Source organism: Notolepis coatsorum (assembly GCF_963971535.1).
Source record: "Notolepis coatsorum genome assembly, chromosome: 11".
Classification (NCBI taxonomy): Eukaryota; Metazoa; Chordata; class Actinopteri; order Aulopiformes; family Paralepididae; genus Notolepis; species Notolepis coatsorum.
Window position 1 is genome coordinate 23,692,908 of NC_140175.1, and position 27,438 is coordinate 23,720,345.

General features: G+C 42.3%; 2 protein-coding genes across 2 annotated transcripts; one reads left to right on the plus strand and one right to left on the minus strand.

The window, feature by feature from the left end:
* The first annotated feature begins 2,568 nt into the window (after nt 1-2,568).
* On the plus strand, nt 2,569-10,855 carry nadk2 (NAD kinase 2, mitochondrial). The gene is made up of 12 exons (XM_084324074.1): nt 2,569-3,231; nt 3,564-3,652; nt 3,801-3,889; nt 5,680-5,761; nt 6,014-6,097; nt 6,464-6,606; nt 7,717-7,810; nt 8,060-8,155; nt 8,576-8,631; nt 8,788-8,841; nt 9,177-9,300; nt 9,412-10,855. Exons 1-12 carry the CDS (start codon nt 2,992-2,994, stop codon nt 9,548-9,550), a joined length of 1,290 nt encoding a protein of 429 aa, XP_084180200.1. The 5' UTR covers nt 2,569-2,991; the 3' UTR covers nt 9,551-10,855.
* Nucleotides 10,856-14,842: 3,987 nt separating this feature from the next.
* skp2 (S-phase kinase-associated protein 2, E3 ubiquitin protein ligase) lies at nt 14,843-26,811 on the minus strand. Its single transcript, XM_084324287.1, has 10 exons — nt 26,722-26,811; nt 25,831-26,108; nt 25,055-25,166; nt 24,021-24,164; nt 22,593-22,727; nt 20,873-20,971; nt 19,382-19,509; nt 17,637-17,688; nt 16,753-16,860; nt 14,843-15,945 (listed from the first exon to the last, which is right to left on the minus strand). The coding sequence occupies exons 1-10, from the start codon at nt 26,742-26,744 to the stop codon at nt 15,732-15,734; spliced, it is 1,293 nt and encodes a 430-aa protein (XP_084180413.1). The 5' UTR covers nt 26,745-26,811; the 3' UTR covers nt 14,843-15,731.
* Between the last annotated feature and the right edge of the window lie 627 nt (nt 26,812-27,438).

The following is a 27,438-nucleotide window of genomic DNA, read 5'->3' on the forward strand; positions in this document are numbered from 1 at the left end:
CATTCTTGCACTCCTCCGCTGTTAGAAAGCAACACGCGTCCCGGACACAATGGAAATATGGATATATTCGTAACGAATAATTAAAAAAAGATACAGCAACTGGAATATGTTAGTTGTTTACACATGTTGGATTATGTAATTGGTTTGTCATGACCCATTGTCAAAACAATAATAAATTGCGGGATTTATATGAAGTTTGTTGTTAGATGGCATGCTTTGTAGCACCTGCTTCTAGACACAGACGCAACTTTTTGGGCCTAGTTTGTCTGTGGATGGTTTTGTGAATAAATCTCCATTATGCTTCAATTACTGTGTGTTTATTGTATAGCAATAAGGTTGGGTGAATTTGGCCATTGTATAAACGCATTACATCACTTGAAGTCATGTGTTATACGAATTAGATCACGCCTAGGGGGGTCTAACGACCCCTAGGTGTGATCTAATTCATATAACACACTCCTGCGCGTGATGTAATGCTTAAGTCCCTAACAGGGTGGAACTCTCTCACGGTAGATGGCTGAGCAATCCACCCATAATTATTATTATGTAAGTGCTTTAGCTCTACCAATACAAGTACCTGAAGGTTAAACATGTTATTACCTGATATAATTCTAAAAACGCACAAAAAAACATGATTACCCACCCAAAGGTTGTCACATTGAAAAGTCACCAATAGTCAGGAATTACCCATGTGTGTACAAGCTGACATGTAGAGATAGAAAGAGAGAGAGAGAGAGAGAGAGAGAGAGAGAGAGAGAGAGAGAGAGAGAGAGAGAGAGAGAGAGAGAGGGAGAGAGAGAGAGAGAGAGAGAGAGAGAGAGAGAGAGAGAGAGAGAGAGAGAGAGAGAGAGAGAGAGAGAGAGAGAGAGAGAGAGAGAGAGAGAGAGAGAGAGAGAGAGAGAGAGAGAGAGTGTGTGTGTGTGTGTGTTGGTAAGTTTTCCTATCAGAATATAACAACGTTATAAAATGTATACCACCAGTTATTGTTTCTCAAGTGCATTGTTATACAGCATGGTCGTTTCCTTTTAGTAGAGAAATCACCAAGCTCTCTATTGGTGGGACATCTGATCTATGTGTAATAATCACCAGAAAAGTTCTGACCTGAGATCAGTGATATTTTCCCAAATCGATTATTTTATGGAAACTAAATCTTAGTAGAGAAGGTTTAGTCTGACCCTCATTTCAAATAAAATAAGTTATTACATAGATAGCCTGCTGCCCTTGTAATGCATTATTACATACATTTAAAGTAGACACTTATTCAGTGTGTTCTTTCTGTAAAACAGAAATCGAATCGAATTGATGTATCTAAGATTGACACCAATAATAGTAGAAGACATGGGTCTTGTTTCTGAATTGCAAATACAAACTCACAATCTATAGATAATGCGTGCAAGCTTAATGGCATCCAATGTAATAAAAAAAGTCAACCAACAAACTAGATTCTTGTACCGGATCTCTTCTCTGGTAAACAAGAATAACCTGAAGACTCTGGCAGGAGCACTCATTCAAGGGTACTACGACTATGCTTGCACCTCATGTTACCAAAGCACCTCAAAGGCGCTAAAAACAAGATTACAAACATCACAAAACAAACTGGTCAGACTACTTGACCTTACCCCTAGAACCCACCTCACCCCTGCCCACTTTGACAACCTAGGATGGCTTAGAGTAGACGACAGAGTACAGCAACTTGCAATGGGCCTGGTCTACAAGATACACTATACGACTAAGGTACCCATGTACATGTCAAAATAATTCCCAAAGGTCAGTGAATACCACGACCACAACACCAGAGGAAGCTCAACAAATCATGTTAAACCCAGATTCGGCTCAAACAAGGGACTAAACACGTTTCGCAATTATGCCACATCAATGTGGAACGCCCTACCCAAAGCTGTAAAGGAATGTGAAATCCCTACCCACATTCAAAACCGCTCTTAAAGAGCACCTACGGGAGGCTGCAATTCGAAACTGGCCACCGTAAATGTCCAAACCCCCCACCCCCTCCTAATAGACAGTCTCCTCCCCACCGCATGTATATATTCTCTCCCCACCGTATGTATATTTCTCTCCCACCCACCCACCCCCTCCAAATGTACAGTCTCCTCGTATATTTCTCTCCCACCCACCCACCCCCTCCTAATGTACAGTCCCCTCCCCATCATATGTATATATACTCTGTCAGGATCTATGGGTAACAGTACTGTATATTTGAATACCGTTTATGTCACAAATGTATCAGTACTAAATACCTGTATGTCCCTATGCCATAAATGTCATGTATGTTGTGTATGTCATAAATGTCAATATGAATTGAAAATGGGGGACCCTGATGTAAACAAGACAAACGTCTTTCTCTGGTCTGCACCCCCTTAACAATTGTGTGTATTGAGCCGTACTGTATTGTACCCATTCTGCAATCTGTTAAATAAAGTTTTCATTCATCATTCATCATTCATGCCCTGCCCCTTCACGTTGACGTCCACGTGTTGTACGTAACGGTAGCCAATCCAATGGAGAGAGCTATTTGCGTGGTGTATGTACGTGCGATAGTAGTCATAGTCATAGGTAGGAATTCCAGCGTACTCGTGTTGTACTTTTCTGTACGATATCTTTCCAAATTGCGATTAGGAATCATTCAAAATGAAGTGTTGATGGTTGTAAAAGACTATATCCAGTCGGAATATATGATGCCGTGCACGCATATGTGGAGATAGATAGGTGAGGTCGCGAGTTGGGAAGAACAAGCTAGCTAACTTGAGTTTGTCAGCTAACTATAACAAGCTGGTATATATCGTCCTTGACAGGTGGGTGAGAGACTCGTCTCGCAGCATCTGGATCTGACCAGCTCTCTCTCTCTCTCTCTGTGCAATGAATGGATCCAACTCCACGACTGGACAGCAGACTGATTTAAACTGATAAACTGATCGTTTATTAGGCACACGTGAATTCGTCGATTGCTTCGTTCCGTCTTCGTTAGCAGCAAGAATGACGAGCCGTTCTTCTTTGGTCAACTTTCTGTGTCTTGGGAATCGAACTATTGTTGCACTGCTCAATGGAAACAGCCTCCATCCTCTCCAGACAACAACACTACGGCGTATAGCATCACAGGCCCAACGTGGATTCAAACCTGCAAAGGTAGCAGTTGTGACGAAGACTACGAGATACGAGTTCGAGCTGCAAAGATACCGCCATGCAGGACTTTCTGAAGAGGATCTAAAACAGCTGGTGAGCATTGGAAAGTGTTCCAGTCCAGACATACTAACTTGTGACATTTACCTAGTCTTACTCCTCAAAGTGTCTTTCTCCTCCTTTAGACATCATCAAAATCATCAAGTTCCCCTTTCAGCTACTATTGATTGATTGAAAACTTTATTAACAGATTGCAGAATGGGTACAATACAGTACAGCTCAATACACACAATTGTTAAGGGGATGCAGACCAGAGAAAGACTTTCGTCTTGTTTACATCAGGGTCCCCCATACTATGCCATCATCACCAGTGATTTGTGATGTGATTTGACAAAAAAAGCTGTGTGTGCATTTTGTGTTTTTGACAGCTTGCTGTGAAGGGCTCCAGCTACAGTGGTCTTCTGGAGAGACACCACATCCACACACGCAATGTAGAGCACATTGTGAACAGTCTACAGTAAGATGTGTGGAAGCAGTGGGTGTGGCTACAAAACAATGGTCTACACTCTACACACTACAGCTATGAAGATGTGTTTTTTTTTTTTTTTTTTTTTAATGCATGGTTCTTTTTGTGAATAACTCTGATCCGTCTCTTTGTTCTCCAGGAGCGAAGGCATCGAGGTCCGAGTGGTGAGGAGAGGAGAATATGATGAAGAAATTGTGCAATGGGCCGATACCATCATCTCTGCTGGAGGTAGGTCGTCACACGGCAGGGGGAGCCTAGCCTATACCTTTACATCCACTGCTTTACATTGAGTCATTTAGTTGTGAACAAGTCAGCAGGAGGGGTACGTCTCTGGCAGCTAAGGGTCAGTGGCGTTGTTCGTCAAATAGTGTTGAACTTGACTGTTATACACTCTAAGTGCATAGTAGTATAGACATATTAGCATGATAGGTAGTAGTAGTAAGCAGTAAGAAGTTTAGTTTTAAAACAATATATATTTCAGATATTGTTTGAAGAGGTGTGTTTTTTTAGATTATAGGAAGAGGGTGGGTCAGTGTCGTCATAGAAACGTTTGAGAATGTCTTCTCCCGTTAACCACTGGGAGACAGAAATGCAACGTAAGAAGTACCGTTGTCTCCCAGCACTGAGTCATGTCTGTGAGAACTGCGTGGCTGTGAACCCATCCTCTTATAATTCTAGCTGCTGTGTCCACACTGGCTGATGGATTACAAAACATTACCGTCTACTTTCTTTCAGACCAGTTGAATGTGTCTTGCCAACCAATATGGCAACTCATATAGTGGTGGTTGGTTGTCATGTAAGGGATAATGTATAGCTACGAGGTCATTGTCGCAAAATAATTGACCGACACAGAGTTTATAATACGGAGGCGCAGCGCCGAGGTGTTTTAAACGTCAGTGAAGGTCAATTATTTTGCGACAATGACAGAATATAGGCTATACATTATCCCGCTTATTACATGGCTAACTTACTAACAATATACCTAATTCATCGACAAGACGAGATCAAATGCAGACGCAGTTGTTCTGTGGCTCTGTCAGCCCAAATAAAGTGATTATTATTATCGGCAGCCGGCAGGTCTGTGGTCTGATTGCATGACTGAGTGCAGCTGTGCATATGCTGAGCAGCGCTGATATATACAGTGTGTAGTAGTGGGCTTGATTGGTCCAGCTGCGCACAGCGGTCATTATTGTTCGGCAGAGGTCCGTTATCGAGTAATATCGGACCTCTGACGAGCGCTATTGACCAATCACAAGCAAGCATTTCGGCGAATGTGAAAACGCCATGTAATAATGAATGATAATCGCCTAGCACTTGATTACGATCTCCTTTTTGACGACAAAGATGTCTGTGATGGAATACTATGAAAAGAGTAGAAAAGTAAAAAATAATGTTTGCTAAGGGTAGAACTTTAAAGTACTTCCCAATGCCACAGACAATGTTTACCAGCATTGGGTTTGAAGTTTGTGTGTTAATGTCCCATTCTGGAAAATTATCTCAGTTTAGATTGTTTGATAATGTGAGGATGGATATATTTCACAGAAGTCTTGCCCCCCCCCCCCCCCCCCCCCCCCATGCCATGTACTGTATGTATAGAGAATCTTTTTTTCTTCACTTTTCTATGATCAGAATGCAGTGTTAAAAGTCCCACCCACAGTGCATTTCATACCTGGACCCAAGTTTTTAGAACATTTGTATAGGGTGTCTCTCTATGGTCATTCACTTTTGTTCCTCAAAACAAAATGTGGAAAGCACTATTCTAGCTCTAATAATTCATTGGACTAATGCATGTGTTGTCAAAACACTTCCTCCAATTCCTCCCTTCATCGAGCTAATTATTATCAGTTAGTCTGTTTGTTATTAGCTTGGTTTTCGGCACTATATTTCCCACATTAACATTCAGAACGGCAGGACTTCCCCACTCTATGTAGAGGGCATACCGTCAAGTCAGCAAAGTCCTCGGGCAACAAATGGAAGCACACAATGCTAGTTGTGTTAATGGTTATTTGTTTTGTCAGGTGACGGGACAATGCTACTCGTTGCCAGTAAGGTTTTCAGCAAGGACAAACCAGTCGTTGGCGTTAACACCGACCCAGAAAGGTAAAACACTTTGGGAAGGGATAGAATAGTTGGTTAAATAATAGAGGACAGATTGACCTGTTGATCCTTTTTATCAGCATGTAAATCACATTAGGAAAGTCATCTTGATAATAACACTCAAGTTAGGAGAATGTTGCTATAAAACCCACATACAATTATTTTCTGAATAACCTAAATGTTGTTTACAATAGCCAGCCGCGTGTTCATTCTGTCTGCACGTTATAGTCATTAGACTTGTGTGTTTGCGTGAAGGTCAGAGGGACACCTGTGCCTGCCTGTGCGCTACACACATGCCTTCCCAGAGGCTCTGCGGAAACTCTGTCGTGGTGAGTTCAGGTGGGTATATCTCCTATCCCCCCCCCCCCCCCCCCTCGCAAGTGTGAACGCTGTTAGAGAGAATCCCATGTTTATGTGTAAAGAAGACTCATTCCTCCCTTTGGAGGAATTCAGCAGCCCTAGAGACTATCGCATTGCCCCCTAGTGTTGCCTTTCCACCCAACTGAAATGAATAAGTGATTCCAGAAAGTGGAATGCCTATTAATATCACAGCATGGCTTTTATTACCCTCCTCTTCTTCCCTTCGTCTGCATGCGTCTCTCTTCTTTCCTGACTCGCTCCCCTATAGCTCCCCTTCTGTGATCTTCTCCGGTTGATTTTTAGTTTCCTTCTCTCTCCTCTGGCTCCATCTCTCCTCGGGCACAGGTGGCAGTGGCGCCAGAGGATCCGTCTGCACCTGGAGGGCACGGGCATCAACCCCACTCCGGTGGACCTGCACGAGGAGCAGCTGAGCCTCGAGCAGCACAACCAGGCCCACCGCCTCACCGCCGCCGCCACCAGCCAGTGCAGTATGTCCCCCGCCACGCCTACCGGTCGCCTGAATGCCTTCTACAACAGAATTGCGTTTCCACGTCTCTGATTGGCCAGGTCATTTCTGGTCATGTGACATGTACGCCCAATCGTGGGACCGCAAGTTTCTACACTGGTTTTAAGCTTAGGCGCTCGTTCGAAGTTGGTTAAGGTTAGAGTTTGTCTTAGAGCATGGCGATAGAACGCCAGGTAGTTTGCAGGCTGTTGGACCCGGACATAGGCGCAGAACTTGCTGTCCCACGATTGGCGCACATGTCACATGACCTGGCCAATCGGAGCGCAAAACTCGAACGCGGAAACGCAGTTCCGTCGTAGAAGGCATACACGCGTACCGGTCTGCCTCGCTCCTTCCGCGTCCGTCTTGTCCTCTTTGACTGGACTAACTGACCTATCGCAAAACCTGCGTCCTCTTTTCTCTCGATCCTCCGATCACAACCGTTGCTTTCCGTTTGTGATTGGAGGACAGAGAGAGAAGAGGGGCGGGGTTTGAGGTGGGTCAATTGATGTTTTTTTTTTTTTTTTTACTTTATTTTTTAGCGTTTATCGCTTTTCTGGCCAAGCATGACCGACAGAAACGGGTTGAAATGGGATGTAGAGCAGGGGAAGACATTCTGAGAAATGACGGCGGGTCCGGGAATCGAACTCGTGTCCCCCATATCCGTGACGAGCACGGTTTTCCCCGACGCAGAAATAGCGCCGAGATATGAGCTACGGGAGCTCCCCCGGTCAATTGATGCTTTAGTGAAGTCGGAAGTACATCTGCCCGCCTGCTACACACAACTATAACTGGGGGGGGGGGGGCGACAGTGGCTACGGAGGTGGAGTGGGTCGTCTGGTAGCGTGTCGAAGTGTCCTTGAGCAAGACACTTAACCCCGGGCCCTAATTGCTCCCGATGGGCAGGTTGGCACCTTGCATGGTCGCCTCTGCCATCGGTGTGTGAATGTGAGGAACTAATTGTAAAGCGCTTTGGATAAAAGTGCTATATAAATGCACCATTCACCATTATGACTTGAGCTTGACTGTCATTGTATTAATTAAAAAGGCTCTCCACTACTTGTTCTTCCATTAACTTGGTTGTGTTTCTCAGGGACAGGAGCACTGGATGACGGCTACTCTGAGCCTTGCCTACTACCTGTCCGAAGCCTGAATGAAATCTTCATCGGAGAGTCTCTGTCCTCCAGGTATCCAAGTCGCGTCCAACGATCCAACCAAAACCATTGCACGGAAGACCCCGTCCCAAAACGAACGTGTCCTATTTTTCTGTTGTGTTTTGTGTGTGTGTGCATGTTGTCTCCCTCATTATCCCTCCACTACTAGCACCCCCACCACCTCCTCGAAACCCTTCTCTCCAGCTCTCATCAGTGGATCTCTGTCCATCACAGGGTGAAGTGTAAGTCCTTGAAACCTCATCTCACCCTCTCGCTCCATAGGGCCTCGTACTATGAGATCTCTGTGGATGATGGACCCTGGGAGAAGCAGAAGAGTTCAGGCCTCAGTATCTGCACTGGAACAGGGTCTAAAGCCTGGTACGACTGACACCAGACATCTTGCATTTTTACCTTAGGATGCTGGTTGTAAAAATCCTGGTATTGGTCCCCCACCCACACGCATCACCGCACATTTTATGCATATATTTATGTATATATTTTTTCACATATAGTAAAAAATCTTTGTGAAAGAAAGATGTATATAGCCTGGTTGACCAACGTTGACAAATTAAGACATTAAAGAGGTCAAGTTGTGTAAAACGTTAGTAATTTTGAAATGGAAAGCAAGTAGGAACCCTGTACTTTAAAGTTAGTCATTTTGAAATGGAAAGCAAGTAGGAACCCTGTACTTTAAAGTTATCTGTTATTTCAGTTAATATTTTAATCTGAAAAAAGTACACCCTTTTTAGAATGTTAAAAGCATTCTTGTGTTTATTTTTCTTCCATTTCTGCCCATAGGTCTTATAACATCAACAAACTAGTTGAACAAGCGGTGGAGGACGTTCTAAAAATAGGTATGTGCATTTAGCAGATGGCCGGGCCTGTAATCTTCATGTGGCTCTACTTCTTAAAGTCTCTGAAACCGAAACCAAGTGTAACGTAATCGATTCATGCCCTCTAAAGATGCTATCTGACTTAAGTGGCAATAACAAAATGTCTTGTCTCCACAGGGAAGTTACAAACTGGTCTTGATATCCCACTTAACCGGGAGTTAATTGAAAAAGGTGAGTTCCGCGACACTCTGTTTTGTCTTTGACTTGTGGCATATACATTTAGTCATTATGATTTAGCTAATTGTGAAAAACAAGTCCGCAAGAGGGGTACATCTCTGGCAGCTAAGGGTCAGTGGCATTGTTAGTCAAATAGTGTCGAACTTGAGTGTTACACTTCGAGTGTGTAGTAGTATATATATGTTGGCATGATGGGTAGTGGTATAAATATATAGTAGCATAGTAGTAAGGTACATAATAGTAAAATATATATTCTGGGGCTTTGTATTCATTGTCTTTATGGGAAAAATATGTCCTGTATTAATTTCCGTCCTCCGTTTGTGGGCCAGTCACCGATGATTACAACGAGTCCCTGGTGTTCAACCCGGAAGACAGACGGTTATTCTTCAGCATCAGGGAGCCCATTGTCAACCGAGTGTTCTCCAACAGTCGCCAAAGAGGGTTCGCCACCAAGTGAGTTCCCTTCCTCATTTGTTAACACTTCTAGCTCAAAACATTTGTCAAATTTTGTCTAGACGTTGTGAAAGTGTACGTCTTGACATCCCGTCTGCTTTGGCTGTGAAGGGTGTGCGTACGCTCACGCTGCTGGGACGCCTGCATGGTGGTCGACGGCGGGACCTCGTTCGAGTTCAACGACGGTGCCCTCGCAACAATCAGCCTGAGCGAGGAGGATCGGTTACGGACAGTGTTGCTTGAGAACTGAGTCTGTGTTTTCACGGACCACATCGGTCTTCAAAGGCTCTCGGTTGTCGGTAGTGTATGAAGGGATTCGGGGGGGCAAAGGGAAGCGCTCCCTGTGTTTAGAGGCCGCCCACACTACATGCATTCAGGTCCTATGACAATCTACCAATCCAAATAACTGTTGTTGGGGCTGGGTACCGCCACTGATTCCCCCGAATCAATTGGATTCTGATTCAGGTCCCGATTTGATTCAATATCGATTTGGTTAGGGATGTTTCAGTTACAATACCAATTTTGCTTGGATATGAAAGGGATCCTCGAAGAACTAATGCTGTAAATTGTACAAGGAACCCTCTAACCTGGTGCATTAAAAATATTAATGTTTACATTAGGAGTTGACCACAAAGCGGTTACATTAATGTACCTTTTATTTAACATGACCAACACACTACAGCAGTCGACACAATATAGTATATATATATATATACTTTCGCATTTTTTTTTCAAGCTCAATCTGGGATTTTATGACTTGTTATCGTATTATTCAAATGAAGAATTTTTTTTAAATATATTTTTAACCCAGCCCTAACTGTTGCATACTTTCCTGCATTTTTAAATGAAATATACTCTCCAAATACAAATGTATCAATGTCATTGTTTTGACTTTGTGCATTGGTACAAAATCCATTGAGTATTGCTTGTTTTAGTTTATTTTTCATTATACCTTGACAATTCTCCACAGATGAGGTTATTTAGCCAGTAGACATGTTATAGCTTGGGAGCCATTGCCATTTTACTTGTTGTTTTCCATGGCTTACCGTTCACAGCCTCACACCAGTATGCTGCATTGCATTGTTACATATTATCTCCCTAATTTCATTTCCAAAAGATCTGTGGGGGGGATTTACTGGCATTCTGTTACACAGCTGTTTGTAAAGTATTAAGTATTAGTTGTAATTTTTTTTGCTGTAACATTATTCATGTCTCCAAACTGAGGAGTAGAAGAGTGATCAGGAGAAAGATGGCGGGATTACTGGAAAGCATATTTAAATTATTGTAAATATGTCACCGTATCAAGTGAGTCACTCGGATAGTGATTTTTATTGCTATATTGCCAATGGAAATGAAATTCCTAGCCATGATGAAGCACATTTCTTCAGGGAAAATCATTGTTGATGATGGAAGATGATCTTTTTGCTACTGTACAGCTATAGAATCAATGAAATGTTGCACAACAGCTGTTATTTTTTGTAAGTGTTTCATGACAAATATTTTGGCTAACAATTTTTGTAGCATTTTGAAGCATTTTTGGTGTAATAAAGAGTTGAAGAGGAAAGGAAACGATGATGTACACTAAAATATGAAAACGCCATACCAAAAGAATGCAAAGTATTATGGTCATAGGTCATCACCTTAGCAAGAGTGAGTTTACCTGCCCAGCAGAAATGGAGCAAGCCACTGCATCACTTTTCAAGCCCATGCACGTGCAATCAATCAATCAAATTTATTTATATAGCACATTTAAACATGACACTTGTCAACCAAAGTGCTTCACAAAGGATGCTTGGTTCATACACATACAGCTCATAATAGTAATATTCCACAATTATTACATTGATAGTAATAATGGCACACAGTCATAAATTCACCAATATGCGCATTTGTTATACATGCAGGACTCTTTGAGACAGACGTATGCGTGGCACGGAGCACCCGGCGGGGGGGTGGGGGTGACGAGACAGCCTTGGCTCCCCCCTCCAGCACGCATACGAGTTAGCCGCCATCACCAACGTGAGGTGCTGGGCCATGGGGGCGCCGCATGCCACTCTTATCTCCAAGAGGGCCTTCGACTCCAGCAGCTCTCAGTTCGACCTTGGAGTCGTCCAGGAATTTGTTTTGGCTGACTGACTGGCAACATTTCCCCAGTCACGTCGATTTAAATTTGATTTTAAGTAGAGTGAATTATAACTCTATTGGTTTGAGTGGAGTGGAGTGAATAAAGGATTTCAGACTCAAAGGCACCAGCAGCTTCAAGCTGAATTAAAAAAAATATATATTTCCCAGCCTCTGTTCAGCAGGTTGTGTACTTTTGGATGAGGAACGCGATGGTGTTAAGTTTTCCCATGGGAACCACTTTGCAGGCCAAAAAAAATATTGGTACATCCTTTTTAATTTTCTTTAATTTAATTCAGCTCCTGGAGTCTGGAAAACCTTTGTTGCTCATGCATGGGCTTGAAAAGTGATGCAGTGGCTTGTTCAATTTCTGCTGGGCAGGTAAACCTGTCCTAATTTCTCCAAAGTTGCCTTAAAAGGGACAATATGCCTGGACCTGTCTTTAGTTTGAGAATAAGACCTGCACCGGCGGTGCACCAATACCAAACTAAAGTACAGTTTTTTATATTAAATGCCAGGCAGTGGTTGAAGAAGTACACAGCTCCTTTACTGTATAAATACTACTTAAGTAAAAGCAGAGAAGTATTCGATATTGAATGCACTTTATCAGAAGTAAAAGTAAAAATACTAAGTGAAACCAAGTCCCTCTAACATTCTACTTGGGTACAGTACCAAAGATACCATGCTAATTGATGGTGGAATGGGAGGACGCTCAACACTAAAGCTTTAAAAATGCACGTCTATTAAAATATTTATCCCCATAATCTTCTGTAGAAAGTGTGGCCAGTTAAGACCTAAATCATACTTTAAGCAGAAAACGGTGTCAGCACACATCAAGTCTTGCACACAAAAGAAGATAATTCATAGTGGTTGTTGATCATTAAGTACTACAGACTACACTAAATGGGCATGTCTTGTCACGTGTTATCGATTAGTCCGTCAACAATGTTCCTGTATTTTGGTTGTTCAGTTAAAAAGAGACCTCACAAAGTAATTATCTGTTTTGTCTTTTTATTGAAAAGAATGGTCACATTATTCACATTTAATACATTTACATTAAAGGGGACACATTATGCTTTTTGGAGTTTTCCCTTTCCTTTAGTGGTACGCTATGAATTGAAAATGGGGGACCCTGATGTAAACCAGACGAAAGTCATTCTCTGGTCTGCATCCCCTTAACAATTGTGTATTGAGCTGTACTGTATTGTACCCATTCTGCAATCTGTTAATAATGTTTTCAATCAATCAATTATATAGCTGGAGGTGCATGTAGAACATATGCAGTTACTAAGCCCACACCAAACAACTCCCTCCGACAGAAAACACTGCTCCTGAGCTGCCTGGTTTATAGTCCAGTCTTTTCTTCCGTTGCTGCTCTCTATGTCGCTATGTAACACATTTCATATGGGTGGTCGACTTCTCGTTTGGGAACTCTTTTTTCCACCAGCGGGTCACTGAAATATGTTTCAAACAACATTTTAAGCAAGAAATAGAATATGCAACTGCTGGATCTTCATATTTGATCTCCCAACGCCTAGTTTTGACAGTTTGATCTGAATTTTGGCGGGAAGCAGCAGCCATTTGCATTTAAAGCTACAGACACAGAACTAATTATTTTCAAATACGTTTTGGGGACCTATATTAACAATTGTTGAAAAAGGAGCATAATATGTCTTCTTTAAAACAATTGCATCAAGAAATGTCTAACTACAAAAGGAACTCAATGGATGAAAACATCTTCAAGTTTTCCAAGAACTCCACACAAGTGAGAAATAATTCTCAGGTGCACGACGCCACCCTGTGGCTAATACCTTCCTGTGTGACACTGCAACTCGTGTCCACTTCTGAAAGCACCACACTGTGTCCTACTTGATGTGCAGCATAGATACAGGTGGGTGATCAACTAAATTAATCTCAATACACGTGTAGTCAAGTATAGTCAAGTATAATCAAGTATAATGTGTTCTGCAATGCGTTAACTGGTTTTGGTGTTCCCAATACTAAACATTGAGTTTTTAAGTCAGTGTACTCAAAATGCTAATAATACACAGTATTAGCTTTCAGACATGTGGGTTACATACTACAAACTGGATTATGGACCCAACTAAGAGATGGTCGAACTTGTTTTGGATTTTGTGTGTGGGGAAAGAAAGTTATTTGGGACCAGTTCGATTTATTAATTGGTCCACTTGCTAGGTTGCATGCAAATAAAGCCCTTGACTTATGTTTGCAATTGCATACAGCCTTAAAATGTTAATGGAACTTGATTAGTCTTTTTCCAATAAACTTGACCTCAAAAATACCTAAATCAATCAAACTGGCCCCAATTAGATTGAAATTTCAAAGTGATTTTTTTTTAACAGATGAAACTGACAACCATATCAGTTTGGGTCAGTAGATTATATGGTTGTAACTTGCCTATACTGGAACAATACTTGTGGTTTACCAAACTAGCAACAACAACATGGCCACAAGATTTATATCCATACATCAGAAAAGTAAAGATTTTTTGAGTCATTACATTAAAAGCATGACCTCACTGATTACAATGAATAACTGTCATTCTTACATGTAAAAATCCCTGCAGAGTGCAGACATCCATAGACCACTGCACTTCCGCGTTACATTGAGCTCATGGGAGAGAGGGGGGGGGGGGGGGGGGGGATTAATGAATGTGGCTGAGCGCCATGACATTAAGTGGTTGTAGCTACAGCTGTGGGGGTGCTGGATACATGATCCAATACTTTTATACGCCCGAGTCTATAGACTCCGAGTCCCACGGAGTGTCTCTGGATTGTCCAGAGATCTAGGTTTATCAATCTGTGCATGCGGATGTTCGGGAGTAGGTGCAGGAAAAGTGACTATAGCTCGGCCGAGAAAGTGCAGATCGACTTGGGGTTGGTCTCTCCGTGTTCAGGAGACTCGGGCGTATAAAAAAGTCTATTGGGTCATGTCTCCAGCACCCCCACAGCCGTAGCTACAACCACTTAATGTCAAGGCTCTCATCCATATTCATTCATTTTCTCCCCCCCGCTCTCTCCCCCATGATTTCAGAATACCGGAAGTGTTGCGGTGGTCACTCTAAAGAGTAAAACAGATTCTGAAAATGGGGCGGCAATACAACCGAAACTGGTCCAGAGACAATCTTCCCATTATCTCCATGCACTGTAAAATGGTATAACAACTACACTGGTCTTTTACAATCATCGAAAAGGTAAAAAAGGGCATTCGAACATTTCAGCTAAAAGGCTGCAGACATCTCTCATAATGTGATCAAAAGCTTATAACAGTTTAGACATTCAACAAATATAAAACCTGGCTTTTCAACACATCATCAGATTCCCAGGAATGTTATAAAAACAGCAGCCCGATAACAAAACACATTATCATAACAGTACCGGGGGGGGGGGGGGGGGGGGGAGTTAACAAATAATTATGAACTAATCGATTTAAAAGAGAGTACTACTTTGAGATTTTGGAACGTTAAAGCAACTGTTCAAAACATTCTTGGTTTCTTTTTCCCATTCACTCAGTCAAGTGATAAACAGTGGAATGCAGTGAAGCGGATGGCTGGCTGCTACGGCAGGGACCAACGAACGCCAAGGCTTCACTAAACCATCAGAGCAGCCTAAAGACACACAGGAACAGCATGTTATTAAAGACTCATTCGCGAGCCACACATGACACACCTTGGGAGCAGTGAGTCTAAAAAAAATAAAAATAAAATAAAAATAAAAACCCATAAGGATCGACTGGAAACAAACTAATCAATAAAAAAGAACCCCAACTGAACGGCGCTACTTTTCCCTGATATGGAGAGAGCCTGGCAGTCACGTTCTCAACTAGCACTGTGGAGAAGGCCGCCGTTTAGGATCTTACATTCTGAAAAAGGTCACGGCCATCATCGGACCTCCTGTTACATCAACGCTGATCAGAAATGTAAAAAAAGGAGCATCATCGGACCTCCTGTTACATCAACGCTGATCAGAAATGTAAAAAAGGAGCATCATCGGACCTCCCGTTACATCACCGCTGATCAGAAATGTAAAAAAGGAGCATCATCGGACCTCCTGTTACATTAACGCTGATCAGAAATGTAAAAAAGGAGCATCATCGGACCTCCTGTTACATCAACGCTGATCAGAAATGTAAAAAAGGAGCATCATCGGACCTCCCGTTACATCAACGCTGATCAGAAATGTAAAAAAGGAGCATCATCTTCAGTAGCAGCTGGAATGTCTGGAATACAGCAAATTGGTTCGGAAAACATAAAAAAATAAAAATAATAATAATCTGACGCAACACTAAAACTAAAAGACAAACGACTTGAATCTCAGCCGGAACCCCGTGTCCCACATTAGGCGGTCGTCCCCGCAGGACAGCGTGGGACGGGCTACGAAGGAGAAGGGCCGGGTGTTGATGGTGAGGCGGGACAGCCCCTTCTTCAAGGTGCGCAGGCAGCTCTCCTGCACCAGGCCAAACACGTCCAGCAGCCGCAGCGCCGGGAACCGCTCGCTTAAGTCACTGCAACACAAGAGGATTCATTTGATAAAGATCAGATTCTAATTTATTGTCATTAGTGATGTCCGATATTATCGGCCGATATCGGCATTAAAATGCGATATCGGAAAATATCGGTATCGGTTTTAAATTTTTTTTTTTTTTACATTTCTATAACCTTTATTTACCCAGGCAAGCAAGTAAGAACAAATTCTGATTTTATTTATTGTCAAAAGTATTCATAATGTTGTGTTAATTCCACAACAAGAGACATGTAATGTTAATTACCTGAAATTATTCCATTTTGGGGGGGGGGGACACCCTGATATATGCATGATATATATGTACCGGTTGATATCGGTATCGGAAATTAAGAGTTGGACAATATCGGTATAGGTAAAAAAGCCAATATCGGACATCCCTAATTGTCATTATACAGCACAACGAAAAGAAGTTTGGCATCTAACCAGAGTGAAAATGTAACAGTAACGTGCAATAGTAATATACAATGTACAGGTGATTCAACTGGATATAAAACCGTATAAATCAGTACTACGGAGGAATAGTGCTAATCAGATGCATGTACAGAGTTGTAGTATTAATATGTACAGTGATACAGGTATAAAGAAGACACACAGCATAGCTAGTAAAGAGTAGGTATAGATATAGTATCCATCTAAAGATGTATGAATGTACTACAGTATGTGCAGTCAGATGTGGATAGATGGTAAAAGAATAATATATATATATATATATATATATACAGCATTATTGTACATGCTATGATGCTATCATACTGAACAAACGTGTTCAACAGAACAGGAGACTTACGCCAGGGAAGCTGCGTGGATTTGGTAGCAGCGACTTAAGGACAGGTGTACAAGATCTTTCAGTTGTTCAAGGATAGGGAAGCTGTCAGTTGTCAGGAGAACACTGTCACTGAAACGGAGGATCAAAAACATTTGTAACAAAATGACAGGATCGAAATACACTGTTGATAGATGCATCTTCAGCGTTCATCGATTTACATGCATGCCCAAACTGCCCATATTCTAGTACATTAATGAGCAGCACACACTCAAACATTGATCATGTAAAAAGTTAAACATCATGCTAGTTTGTTTATTACGGTCATGATCGGAGTATGCATACTGTAATTAAATATTAAGTGTATAGGGTGAGGCTGCCAAAGTTCCCATGAGTTGCAACTTGCAACACTTCCTGACAAACGTTCAACAACCTGATGAAATATTTATGTTTGCAACAACCACTACACGGGATTACATGGAGACGCCAGGGGCCTCCAGTCTCAGTACTGGGTCGCCTGAGGGAATGTTCCATGTGAGCAACATGAAATACTGTAGCCCTGCAGTTTGACATATGGGAGATGAATGACTTGGCTTGTAGCCTATTAGGGAGGGAGCGAGTATGTGAGATCGCTGCGACAAGGGAACACGGACAGTACTTTTATTCTATTTACATGTAATGAACAACAGAATTACCGGTATTCCATAAGGGATTGGATGTCAACACTTGTGTATGAATTTAGTGACCAACACTGTCATCTTTGTTAAAATAATTTAGTTCACAGCCGATAAATCCTCCACTAAAGCAAACCAGCCTCGTCCAGGTCAGTGATACAATTCAAACCAGCCACCAGCCAGTGATACAATTCTCTGAAGCAGCACACGCCTTTATGACGAGTAGATCCTCACCTTAAATCCAGCACTTTGATATTAGGACATCTGTCTACCAGTGTCTTCAGATCTAAAAAATGGGACATAAGAGTAGTAGACAATCAGTTACAATAGAGACGTGAGTTGACGCAGTATCCAGACTACAGCAATAATAGTAACCCAGTAGAGCATTCTTTGCAGTGATTATGGGTACGATGACGACTGCGCATCGACAAAGTACCCACAATGCCATTTAAGAACGGTCTCTAGGGTACTATTAATGTCATTTAAATATGCAGCAGTTCCCCCAACTCTATCAAAACTCATTCGGTCACTCGCGGTTAACCACTCTTCCCCCTGTGGCCGCTCAGACACGGCACTTTGACTCGTGTTCAGAGAATCTGCCCTCTACTCTGTATATAGGTCTTTGTTACTCTCCAATTCTCGCTGCACACATAAACTAGCTCCTTAACACTTTAGTTGCCAAAGGACGAGTTTAGGCGTCCTTCCCCGCCATGCTCAAGTTGCCGAAGACGCCGTAACTCGTCTTTGATATCAATATTTCAAAAATCTGTGATCGGAATCATATTTTCCATCCGCAGCCTTCACACACAGTTCAGAGCTCCTCTCAATCCTCTAGCGGTTCAAGAGCGCCATCTGGTGGCCGATCGGCAGAAGCGCCAAACAGGAAGTGATGTGGCTGAAGTGCTGATCACCCATATTACTTCCGGCCACTCTCTATAGCTCCCGCGACTCCATCTTGACACAATACATAGCGATCCGTTGCCAATAACTCGATAAACAACATGATTTGGACGTATATACCATTATACAACCTGGAAATGGACCGGTTATTTTTACATCCCATAATGGAAAACTGTCTACCCCACGCTGATCGCCCAACGGCCCGCGGAGACTGGGGTGAGTTTTAGCGTGTAATATTTCCGTGTTCGATACTAACTGATCTGATGAACATATGTCCCACATTAGATGAATGGTATAACGCTGCCCACGGAATTATAAACGCCCCCTCGCCCATCCGGTCAACATCAGATAACGTGTAGTAACTTCCAGAAGTACTTCCAGTTGGAATTTTTTATATCGCGCCGATTGCTATCAAACTGTATTTCATCATCAATATAATGCATTTGGGGCTATAAATCACGTTCTGGAGAAAGCTGCAGAAAGAGATGAAAACATACTTATACTTTAGATCATATTTTAGTATGAATATGTGAATAAAAAAGTTTAACGTTGCTACACCATGAACAATACATATAGGACCTTGAATGAGCCCTAATAATGGCAATCTAGCAATAGAATTTAAAAAGTTATAGCCCTGCAAAGAAGGGGAACTTCTCCATGTTAAATAGAGCTAGCAACGGATGGTATATCATGAATTTAGCCTTAGGCAATCAAAGTGTTAATCATCGCAATAAGTTCTTCATTAGTTGAGTAATCCGTCAATAGGGTCTTGGTCTATAAACCTTTAAAAAAAAATATATATATATATATATATATATATAAATATGAAAAATAGACATTTGTTTTTGTAGCCACGCCACCTTTGCAAAAGTCAAAAATCTAAACTAACCTGACAACTCCTCACCTTGTTAGCTAGGTTACAGCAACCGTAGGATTTTAGAGATCTATTTTCTGCTAGCACTAAAATGTCAATACTGACCATTAGAATCCCAATCTTAAAATAGCAGTCCATTCAAGAAGAGGAATAATTTCTCTTCATGGGTTAATTAATTCCATGTCGCGGTGGATCTTTCACTCACCTTCCATGGTGAGGTTCTCTCTGTACCCGCTGATGTTGAGCATGGTGACGGTGGGGTGGAGGTTACCCACGACGGCCTTCACATGGTCGTTGCTGAAGCCACACCATGATATGTTGAGTTGTTTTAGCCTGCAAAGAACAAGGACACAAGCTCTACATCAGTGGCTCCCAGGCGCTTTCATCAGCGTATCTGCAGGTTCAACAAGTTAAATGTAAGACTTTTTAAGAAATTTTTTCAATACCACTTAAAGAGCTACATTTAATACCAATTTCATCATGACCAGACACTGAACTGTGCTCTCGCCAGATGCACCAAGCTCCCGGTAGCACAGAAAAAAAGCCATTTCCTAGCTAAAGATTGTACATCATGGCAGGTATCGCCCCTCCAGACATCAGAAGAGTGGTAGACAACAGGACAGAGCGGCGCAGGCAAGCCACAGATGAGAGGCACCCCCTACATGGCCATGTACCTTCCCCTAGTCGACTAAAAAAAATGTTTCATGACCAACAGTGCTCCACTGGAGACAACATCATCTGAAGCCCGCCTTAAGATTTGGAAGGAAAAGCTGTCCAACCACCCACACAGCTCGACTATGCCCCCCCCCCCTGCCGAAACCGTCCCACCAGGATAACAACTGGGCAAAATGAAAGTGCCTGAACCGACTGCGCTCAGGTGTTGGCCGTTCCAGGGAAGCCCTATACTAAGCAGATGGGGTTATTAGTGGCCCGACCACATGCGACTGTGGCACAGAACCCCAGACCATGGAGCACCTCCTTCGATGTCCTCTGTTAGGTGGACCCTGCACAGCAAAGGACCTAGCACTCTACAACATCAAGGGACAGCAATGTACCAAGCACTGGCTGGACGTTATATAAGCTGAATAGTTTCGTATAAGGACATGAAAAGAAGAAGAAGCTAAAGATTAAAACCCCTTCCCCTAGTAGCTCCAGACTGAACGGCCACTACCCAGCAGAGGGCACTTCAAAACTAGGGGTAGGGGCCATGGGAAGACATTTGGGATTGGCCCTTAGTCCCAGTGTCCCCCATCTGATACGAATTTGGTTTTTAGGCTAACCGGTCATGTCCGCTTCCATTCATTGTGCTAAGCTAGGCTAACGAGCAGCCAGATAGCTTTCTACTGAATGCACAGAGAGGAAACTGGTATCCATCTTCTTGTCTCTCTCTGGAGAAGACGGTAAGCCAATTTCCCAAAATGTTCCACGGTGCACCCAAAGCAAAGCAGTTTGCGTCAGACGATGTTCTGAAGTGCTTTTCACAGTGGCCCCATCACCTTTACATTAGGTTTGTGTCTCTCTAAAGGAGGAGCTGGGTATCCAGTATGAAGCACAGCATGATGGATTGCGCTGAGAAAGGACTCTACCCTTCGACAACATCATCATCCATCACAGATTATTAGGAAACAGGGCTAAGGGGCAACATTCTGAACGTACCCCTTTAAGGCAGCATTCTACAGACGAACGAGCTGCTTACCGGGGGAAAGACTTCAGCATCTGGCCGAGCGAGTCGGGTGAGAAGCCAGAGGAGCCGCACATGTCGAGCTGCAACACGTCTGGGTTCAAGGCCAGAGACCTGCGTGACAGAGGAACAGAGGGAGTAAGGAAACGGAGTGCTATGAATATATAAGAATACTGTATATTATTAATATTATGTGGAAAAACAACATAATATCTGCAAAAAAATATTATATTAAATTATTCTACAAGACTAATATGCTAGAGTGCAATACCGGCCGCATCCTGGTAGGTGGCAGTATCACCCACCCTTCGGGCGCAGTTTTCTTGGTCAGGCGAGTCTAGCGGTTCACTCGATGGCATTGGAACGCGTCTAATGCCCCCGATGCATGTGTTGTGGTGGATTATGTTGGCGGCACGATGGACACCAATACTGGAAATCACGATGAGACAGTTGGAATATTCTTTTTGGGGTACCTCCTAGTGAAGGTAAGTACTATATGAAATCAACTATTTGACTAATCGGAGTAAGCCCTACTTACTACCCTAGTGTCTTTATACCTGTATCACTGTACACATTAATACTACAACTCTGTACATACATCTGATTAGCACTATTCCTCAGTAGTACCGATTTATATATTTGATATCCAGTTTAATCACCTGTACATTATATATTACTATTGCACGTTACTGCTACATTTGAATCTAATCTAAGGTGTGCGAACGGGATGCCCCGATCACGTTTTTTTTGCCACAGATACCGATCACCAATCGTCTATGAGTCATATCGGCCGATACACTGCCGATACCGATCGTTTTTGGTTTTCTTATAGTAGCTGGCAGTATTATACTGTAGGTCTAACACAGGCATTCTCAAAGTCCGGTCTAAATTATCTAATCTAATCTTAGAAATTAAGTAAAGTGAATAGTACTGGGTGTTACGCATAACAGTATCTAAGTTAATTTACTTCTGACCATTATAGTCAAAGTATTTTCCTATGAACTGAAACTTATAAGATGTTCTGTGTTCAGTTACAGCTATGAAGCATGATAGCTAATTAGCCAACAGCTGCAAAAACGAATGATGTCAATTATGTTATTATAAGACATTGATATCAGGAGCTATCTGTAGCTACTGCTAGCCAGCTAGATAACGTTAGACAATGCCTCATGTATTAAACTAAAGTGAATAGTTTACTGGGTCATTTTGTTTAAACAGTAACGTTAGCTAGGTAGCTAACGTTAGCTCACGGAACAACGATAGCTAATTAGCCAACAACTGCGAAAACGAATGCCAAAATGGTGATATCAGACGTTGATATCAGAAGCTAGCCAGCTAGATAACATTAGACAATGCCACATGCATTAAACTAAAGTGAATAGTTGACTGGGCCATTTTGTTTAATGCTCCAGTTATGTTGAAAGAGGTGCTCATGCACTCGACTCTTGCCGGAGCATTTGACATGGGTCTGTGATCATGTTTTTCCGCACGTGTCATCGATTGGTTTTCACGATCTGCGAAAATAAAGCATTATCGGAATTCACCCATCTCATATTTATACTGAATATCGGCCGATGCCGATCGCTGGCCGATCGATCGGGGCATCCCCTACGTAATCATTATTTTCACTGGACAGACAGAAGTTAGACATGTTGAAAGTGCCTGACTTACAGAAGCCACCACGGGAACACACTACATATCTTTTTCTTCCTCCTCACATAACACACACACTCACCGGATGATGGAATCTGAGAGCTGTAGACCTTCCAGGCTGAGACACTGTAGCCGTTTGCAGCGGGAGACGATGTCCTCCAGAGCCAGGGTGGTGATGGTGCAGCTGGAGAGATCCAACTGCTGGAGACGCAGGGACCTGAGCGGGGCAGCAGGACAACAACATCATGTAATAGAATGTTAACCATGCCAATATTGATGGTCATAACAACATCATGCAATAGAATGTTAACCATGCCAATATTACATGGTCATAACAACATCATGCAATAGAATGCTAAACCATGGCAATATTACAAGTTCATAACAACTACTTAAAGGACAACATCATGTAATAGAATGCTAAACCATGCCAATATTACAAGTTCATAACTACTTAAAACGGGAACTTTGCCAAAAACAATGCAGATAAATTTTGCACATAATCTCGCACACATCCAAAAACTCTAAAAACAGTTTTCACACATCCGTTTAGTTTGACAGTTATTGAGTAAATGAGTTAGAAAATGGCCACCAGTGATGTCATGATCTGGGACATGAAATTATGTAGCTGTATATAATACCAAGTCTTATAGGGACTGCTACCTCATCATGTGTATTAAAGAGCCACTTTAATACACATTTGTCATTTGAGTGTTAATTACATTACATACTGGTATAAACGTCAAACAAAAATGTGCTGTAAATAGCTCAACTATTCAATAAAGAAACATTGTATAATTTAAATCCCTGGCTAGTCAAGGAGACTATAAAAGAAGGAAGGGTCATCACGTCACTGCGTAGCCTGTTACTCTTACAGATGTGTACAAAGTGGCAACAAAAGGGACCCAAGTTTATTTCATGCTGCAATGGACCTATCTCAAACCCTGCCCTCTTTTCTTGATCCTCCAATCACAACTGTCGCTTACCTCGGACAAACTTGGTTTGTCCGAGGTAAGCGACAGTTGTGATTGGAGGATCAAGAAAAGAGGGCAGGGTTTGAGACAGGTCCATTCAAGGAAACTATAAACGAAGGAAGGGCCATCATCACGTCACTGTGTAGCACGAGAAGAACGCACATTGGTGCCAAATGTGGAAAACGTTCAGTTCAGCCGACATCGAGTCGAACGGGATCAACCATCTCCTTGTTTATGACACGTCATTTAAACAGGTTATTATTACCTCGGGTGTCAGAGAATCATCAACAATTTGTTGCATTAACTAGCTAACGTTTGATCTATCGGTTGATGTATATTTCCTCCGATTTTGTTTGTATATTTTGCCCATCTCCCATAGGCTTCAATAGAACAAACACCAAAATCTGGCACCAAGCAGAGCATAGAACGCTGGTATTCTGACGCGACGACCCTTCCTTCTTTTATAGTTTCCTTGTGTGGCTAGTATGTGTGCTGAAGGAAACTGGCACCAACAACAGGAAGGTCTCAAGCCTCACCTTTCATCCGTCAAATGTAGCTCCTCGATGAGGGTGCGAGGACACCGCAGCCTCCGGACCCCAGCGGTCAGTACCTGCTCCAGGGCAGGACTCATGTGGGTCATCCCCACCAGGTCCACACTGTGCCAGAGAGACTCGTCATGCCTGCAATAGGGACAGGCGAGAGGGGTAGGTTGGTGGAGACGTCGCAAGGTGAATGGACTGCAATTATATAGCGCTTTTATCTAAAGCGCTTTACAACTTGTGCCTCACATTCATTCACTCACGCGGAGACAACCATGCAAGGAGCCAACCTGCTCATCGGTTTAAGTGTCTTGCTCAAGGACACTTTTTTGATTTTATTTTATTTTATTAGGGATCCCCATTAGCTGGTGCGATAGCAACCAGCTAGTCTTCCTGGGGTCCACACAAAAAAAAAAAAAAAAAAAAAAAAAAAAAAAAAATACAAAAACAATCACTATTGCAAAAAACAAAATTATTAAAAGTCAGTACACACAATGCATAATGAACCTACCGTAACAATTAACATAGCTAAAATTACATTTGTGTAAAACAAAAACAAAAAATTACTTTACAGTGTTAAAAACAATTTAAAAACAATTTAAGATTCTTTTTAAAAGTGAATCTACTGTAAATGCAGCAGAGGTTCCGAGGCAGGCCATTCCAAAGAGTTAATGCTCTAAAAATAAAAGATCTCCCCAGAGCGCTGGTTCTAGGACCTGGCAATTCAAGCTGCCCACTACTGGAACCTCTAGTGTAATGCTCGTGCACAGTATTACTAAAAACAATCTGATTATGTATAAAAACAGGAGTTTTACTACTTTGACACACTGCTGGGTGGGAGGAGGAGCCTGAATTGAACCAGGAACCTTCTGAGCAACTGTCACCCCCCTACTGAGCAACTGTTTCCTCTTAAGGGTCATTGATGTGGCCATGGCTGTTGATTTCACACAGTCGGGGGGTAGAGGGGTAAATCGTCAAATGAAGCAAGTAGTTGAAATAACAACGACAACTCGCTGAGGCCCAAGACTTACGTTAGACGATGCCAGCGCTTGCAAACCCCGGCGACCCTGACAAGCTGCTGTAGTGGGAGAAAGTAGAGGACCCTCAACAGTAACTCATCTGGAAGACTGTCCCAAGAGATACCTGTGAATTAATGACATTTTTATTTAACAGATTGCAGAATGGGTACAAATTAATACAGTACGGCTCAATACACACAATTGTTAAGGGGATGTAGACCAGAGAAAGACGTTTGTCTTGTTTACATCAGGGTCCCCCGTTTTCATTTCATAGTGACATTTATGACATACACAACATACATGACATTTATGGCATAGGGACATACATGACATACAGGTATATAGTACTGTTACATTTGTCACATATATGATATGCAAATATACAGTACTGATACCCATAGTTCCTGACAGAGAGTATATATGATGATGGGGATGAAACTGTACATTAGGAGGGGGTGGGTGGTAGATAATTATACACACGGTGGGGAGAGAATATATACATATGGTGGGGATGAGACTGTACATTAGGAGGGGGTGGGTGTGGTAGATAATTATACATACGGTGGGGAGAGAATATATACATATGGTGGGGAGGAGACTGTACATTAGGGGTGGGTGGGTGGGAGAGAAATATACATGCAACTGTACTGTAAACACACAACCATCTAAACTCATTTGGGTGTGGTGGTGTGTATTCAGCAAACACACACAAAAAACAGTAGCCACTTTGAAAGCTAGTCAAACAAGGCCCAACAACAACTTGGTCGTCTCTGCCAACTCATCATTACCTGACGTGGACTCTCTGCGGCGTCTTGAGCGCCTGGCGAGCACAAACTGGCTGTCCACGTTCTCTTTCCCCTTGTTGCAGATCACTGATCGCGGGTGCTTGGCGAGCGGTGACCATTGCTGGATGAGCTCGTTCGGGGTGTTTTCGGAGTCTTCTCCAAAGCACCCCCTCTTCTTCAATTTGCTGGGATTCTTCCATTTGCTGTGATTGCTCTTCTGCGAGTTGGACAACATGGAGCCCTCGAAGTTCTCACTCATACAGGGCAGCTCCTGCAGCGGCCTGTAGTAGGGTTGAATAAAGTATATTACTAGATACAGGGGATTAAAACATCACATATGAATAACCCTGGGTCTCAAACGTATGTTAAGTTATTTAATAAACACGGTGTGGCCATTTGACCAGTAAAACTGTTGCAGCCAACTCATTGTGCAGCCCGCCATAATAACTAGTAATAAGTTGGCGACTATAGCTGATCGCGCCATTTCGAAACATGCATACGATGCAATGACATTTCTATATGATTGCTAACAATAAATGCACGTATGCAACCATAACTATCGTTGCGTGAAATGTTTGATTTTACATTATTTCGATTTGGCTCCAACAAGTCAAGGAAGGAAGTGAGCAGCAAACGCGCGGTATCGAGTGCCGCGTATAGTAGTTATTGGACAACTAACTAGCTAAACGACTTGTTAAAACTTGGATCACATAAATAAGGTTAACTTTAGTGTCTATTGATTAACAAGCCTTAGAGATAATAACGGAGAAGATTAAAGATTAGAAGAAGACAACCTTCGCAAGGGCTCGGTGTGTTCATAGTACCATGGATGGGAATAATTGTGGGCAATTATGTGAGGTTACTTTACAATCAAGGTCAAATACAAAAACATACCTTTCTAGTGAGATCTCCTCCATGATTTGGGCGATAAATCCTCAAGTCGAAAAGTTAAAATAAATTAATATGAATGAACGCTCCTCTCCGATCAGAGCTCCAAGCGGGACTATTTAAACGTCCCCGTAAGCGCCGGGCTCTATCGGCATTATGATTGGCTTATCGACGATCCGGCGGAAATGACGTTTTTGGTATTTCTTCTTTGTGTACAAAAAACAAAGTCGCACATAGCTCAATAGTGCCACCTCGTGGAAGTAACGTTAGGAGATTTCTACATGGTGTTATGATGACGGTGAAAATTATTATGTCAAACTGCCTCTCTCTCCATATATTTTAGACTATGTTTTTGTAATTCGATTAGACCATTTAAACTTCTTACAGCCATAATCCCCGTGTTACAGATTACCTGTACAGATAACATTAGTCTGGACAGCAATAAAGGCTTTATTGGGGAGAATCTTCATCACAACTTTCAAACCCTGGCTGAGTGACACAAACATTGATTGATTGATTGATTGATTGATTGATTGATTGATTGAAAATTTTATTAACAGATTTCAGAATGGGTACAACACAGTACAGCTCAATAAACACAATTGTTAAGGGGATGCAGACCAGAGAAAGACTTTCGTCTTGTTTACATCAGGGTCCCCCATTTTCAATTAATCATAACATGATACAGATAGACAGTACTGCTACATACATTTATGACATACC

Bases quoted from the DNA above. Each gene is read 5' to 3' on its own strand.
- nadk2 (XM_084324074.1), top strand. From the start codon at position 2,992: ATGACGAGCCGTTCTTCTTTGGTCAACTTTCTGTGTCTTGGGAATCGA. The intron at 7,811-8,059 runs GTATCCAAGTCG...CTCGCTCCATAG, and splicing joins GGAGAGTCTCTGTCCTCCAG to GGCCTCGTACTATGAGATCT. The intron at 8,156-8,575 runs GTACGACTGACA...TTCTGCCCATAG, and splicing joins GGAACAGGGTCTAAAGCCTG to GTCTTATAACATCAACAAAC.
- skp2 (XM_084324287.1), bottom strand. From the start codon at position 26,744: ATGGAGGAGATCTCACTAGAAAG. The intron at 25,167-25,830 runs GTAATGATGAGT...ATTAATTCACAG, and splicing joins CCGCAGAGAGTCCACGTCAG to GTATCTCTTGGGACAGTCTT. The intron at 19,510-20,872 runs GTAAGCAGCTCG...TGTTCTTTGCAG, and splicing joins ATGCTGAAGTCTTTCCCCCG to GCTAAAACAACTCAACATAT.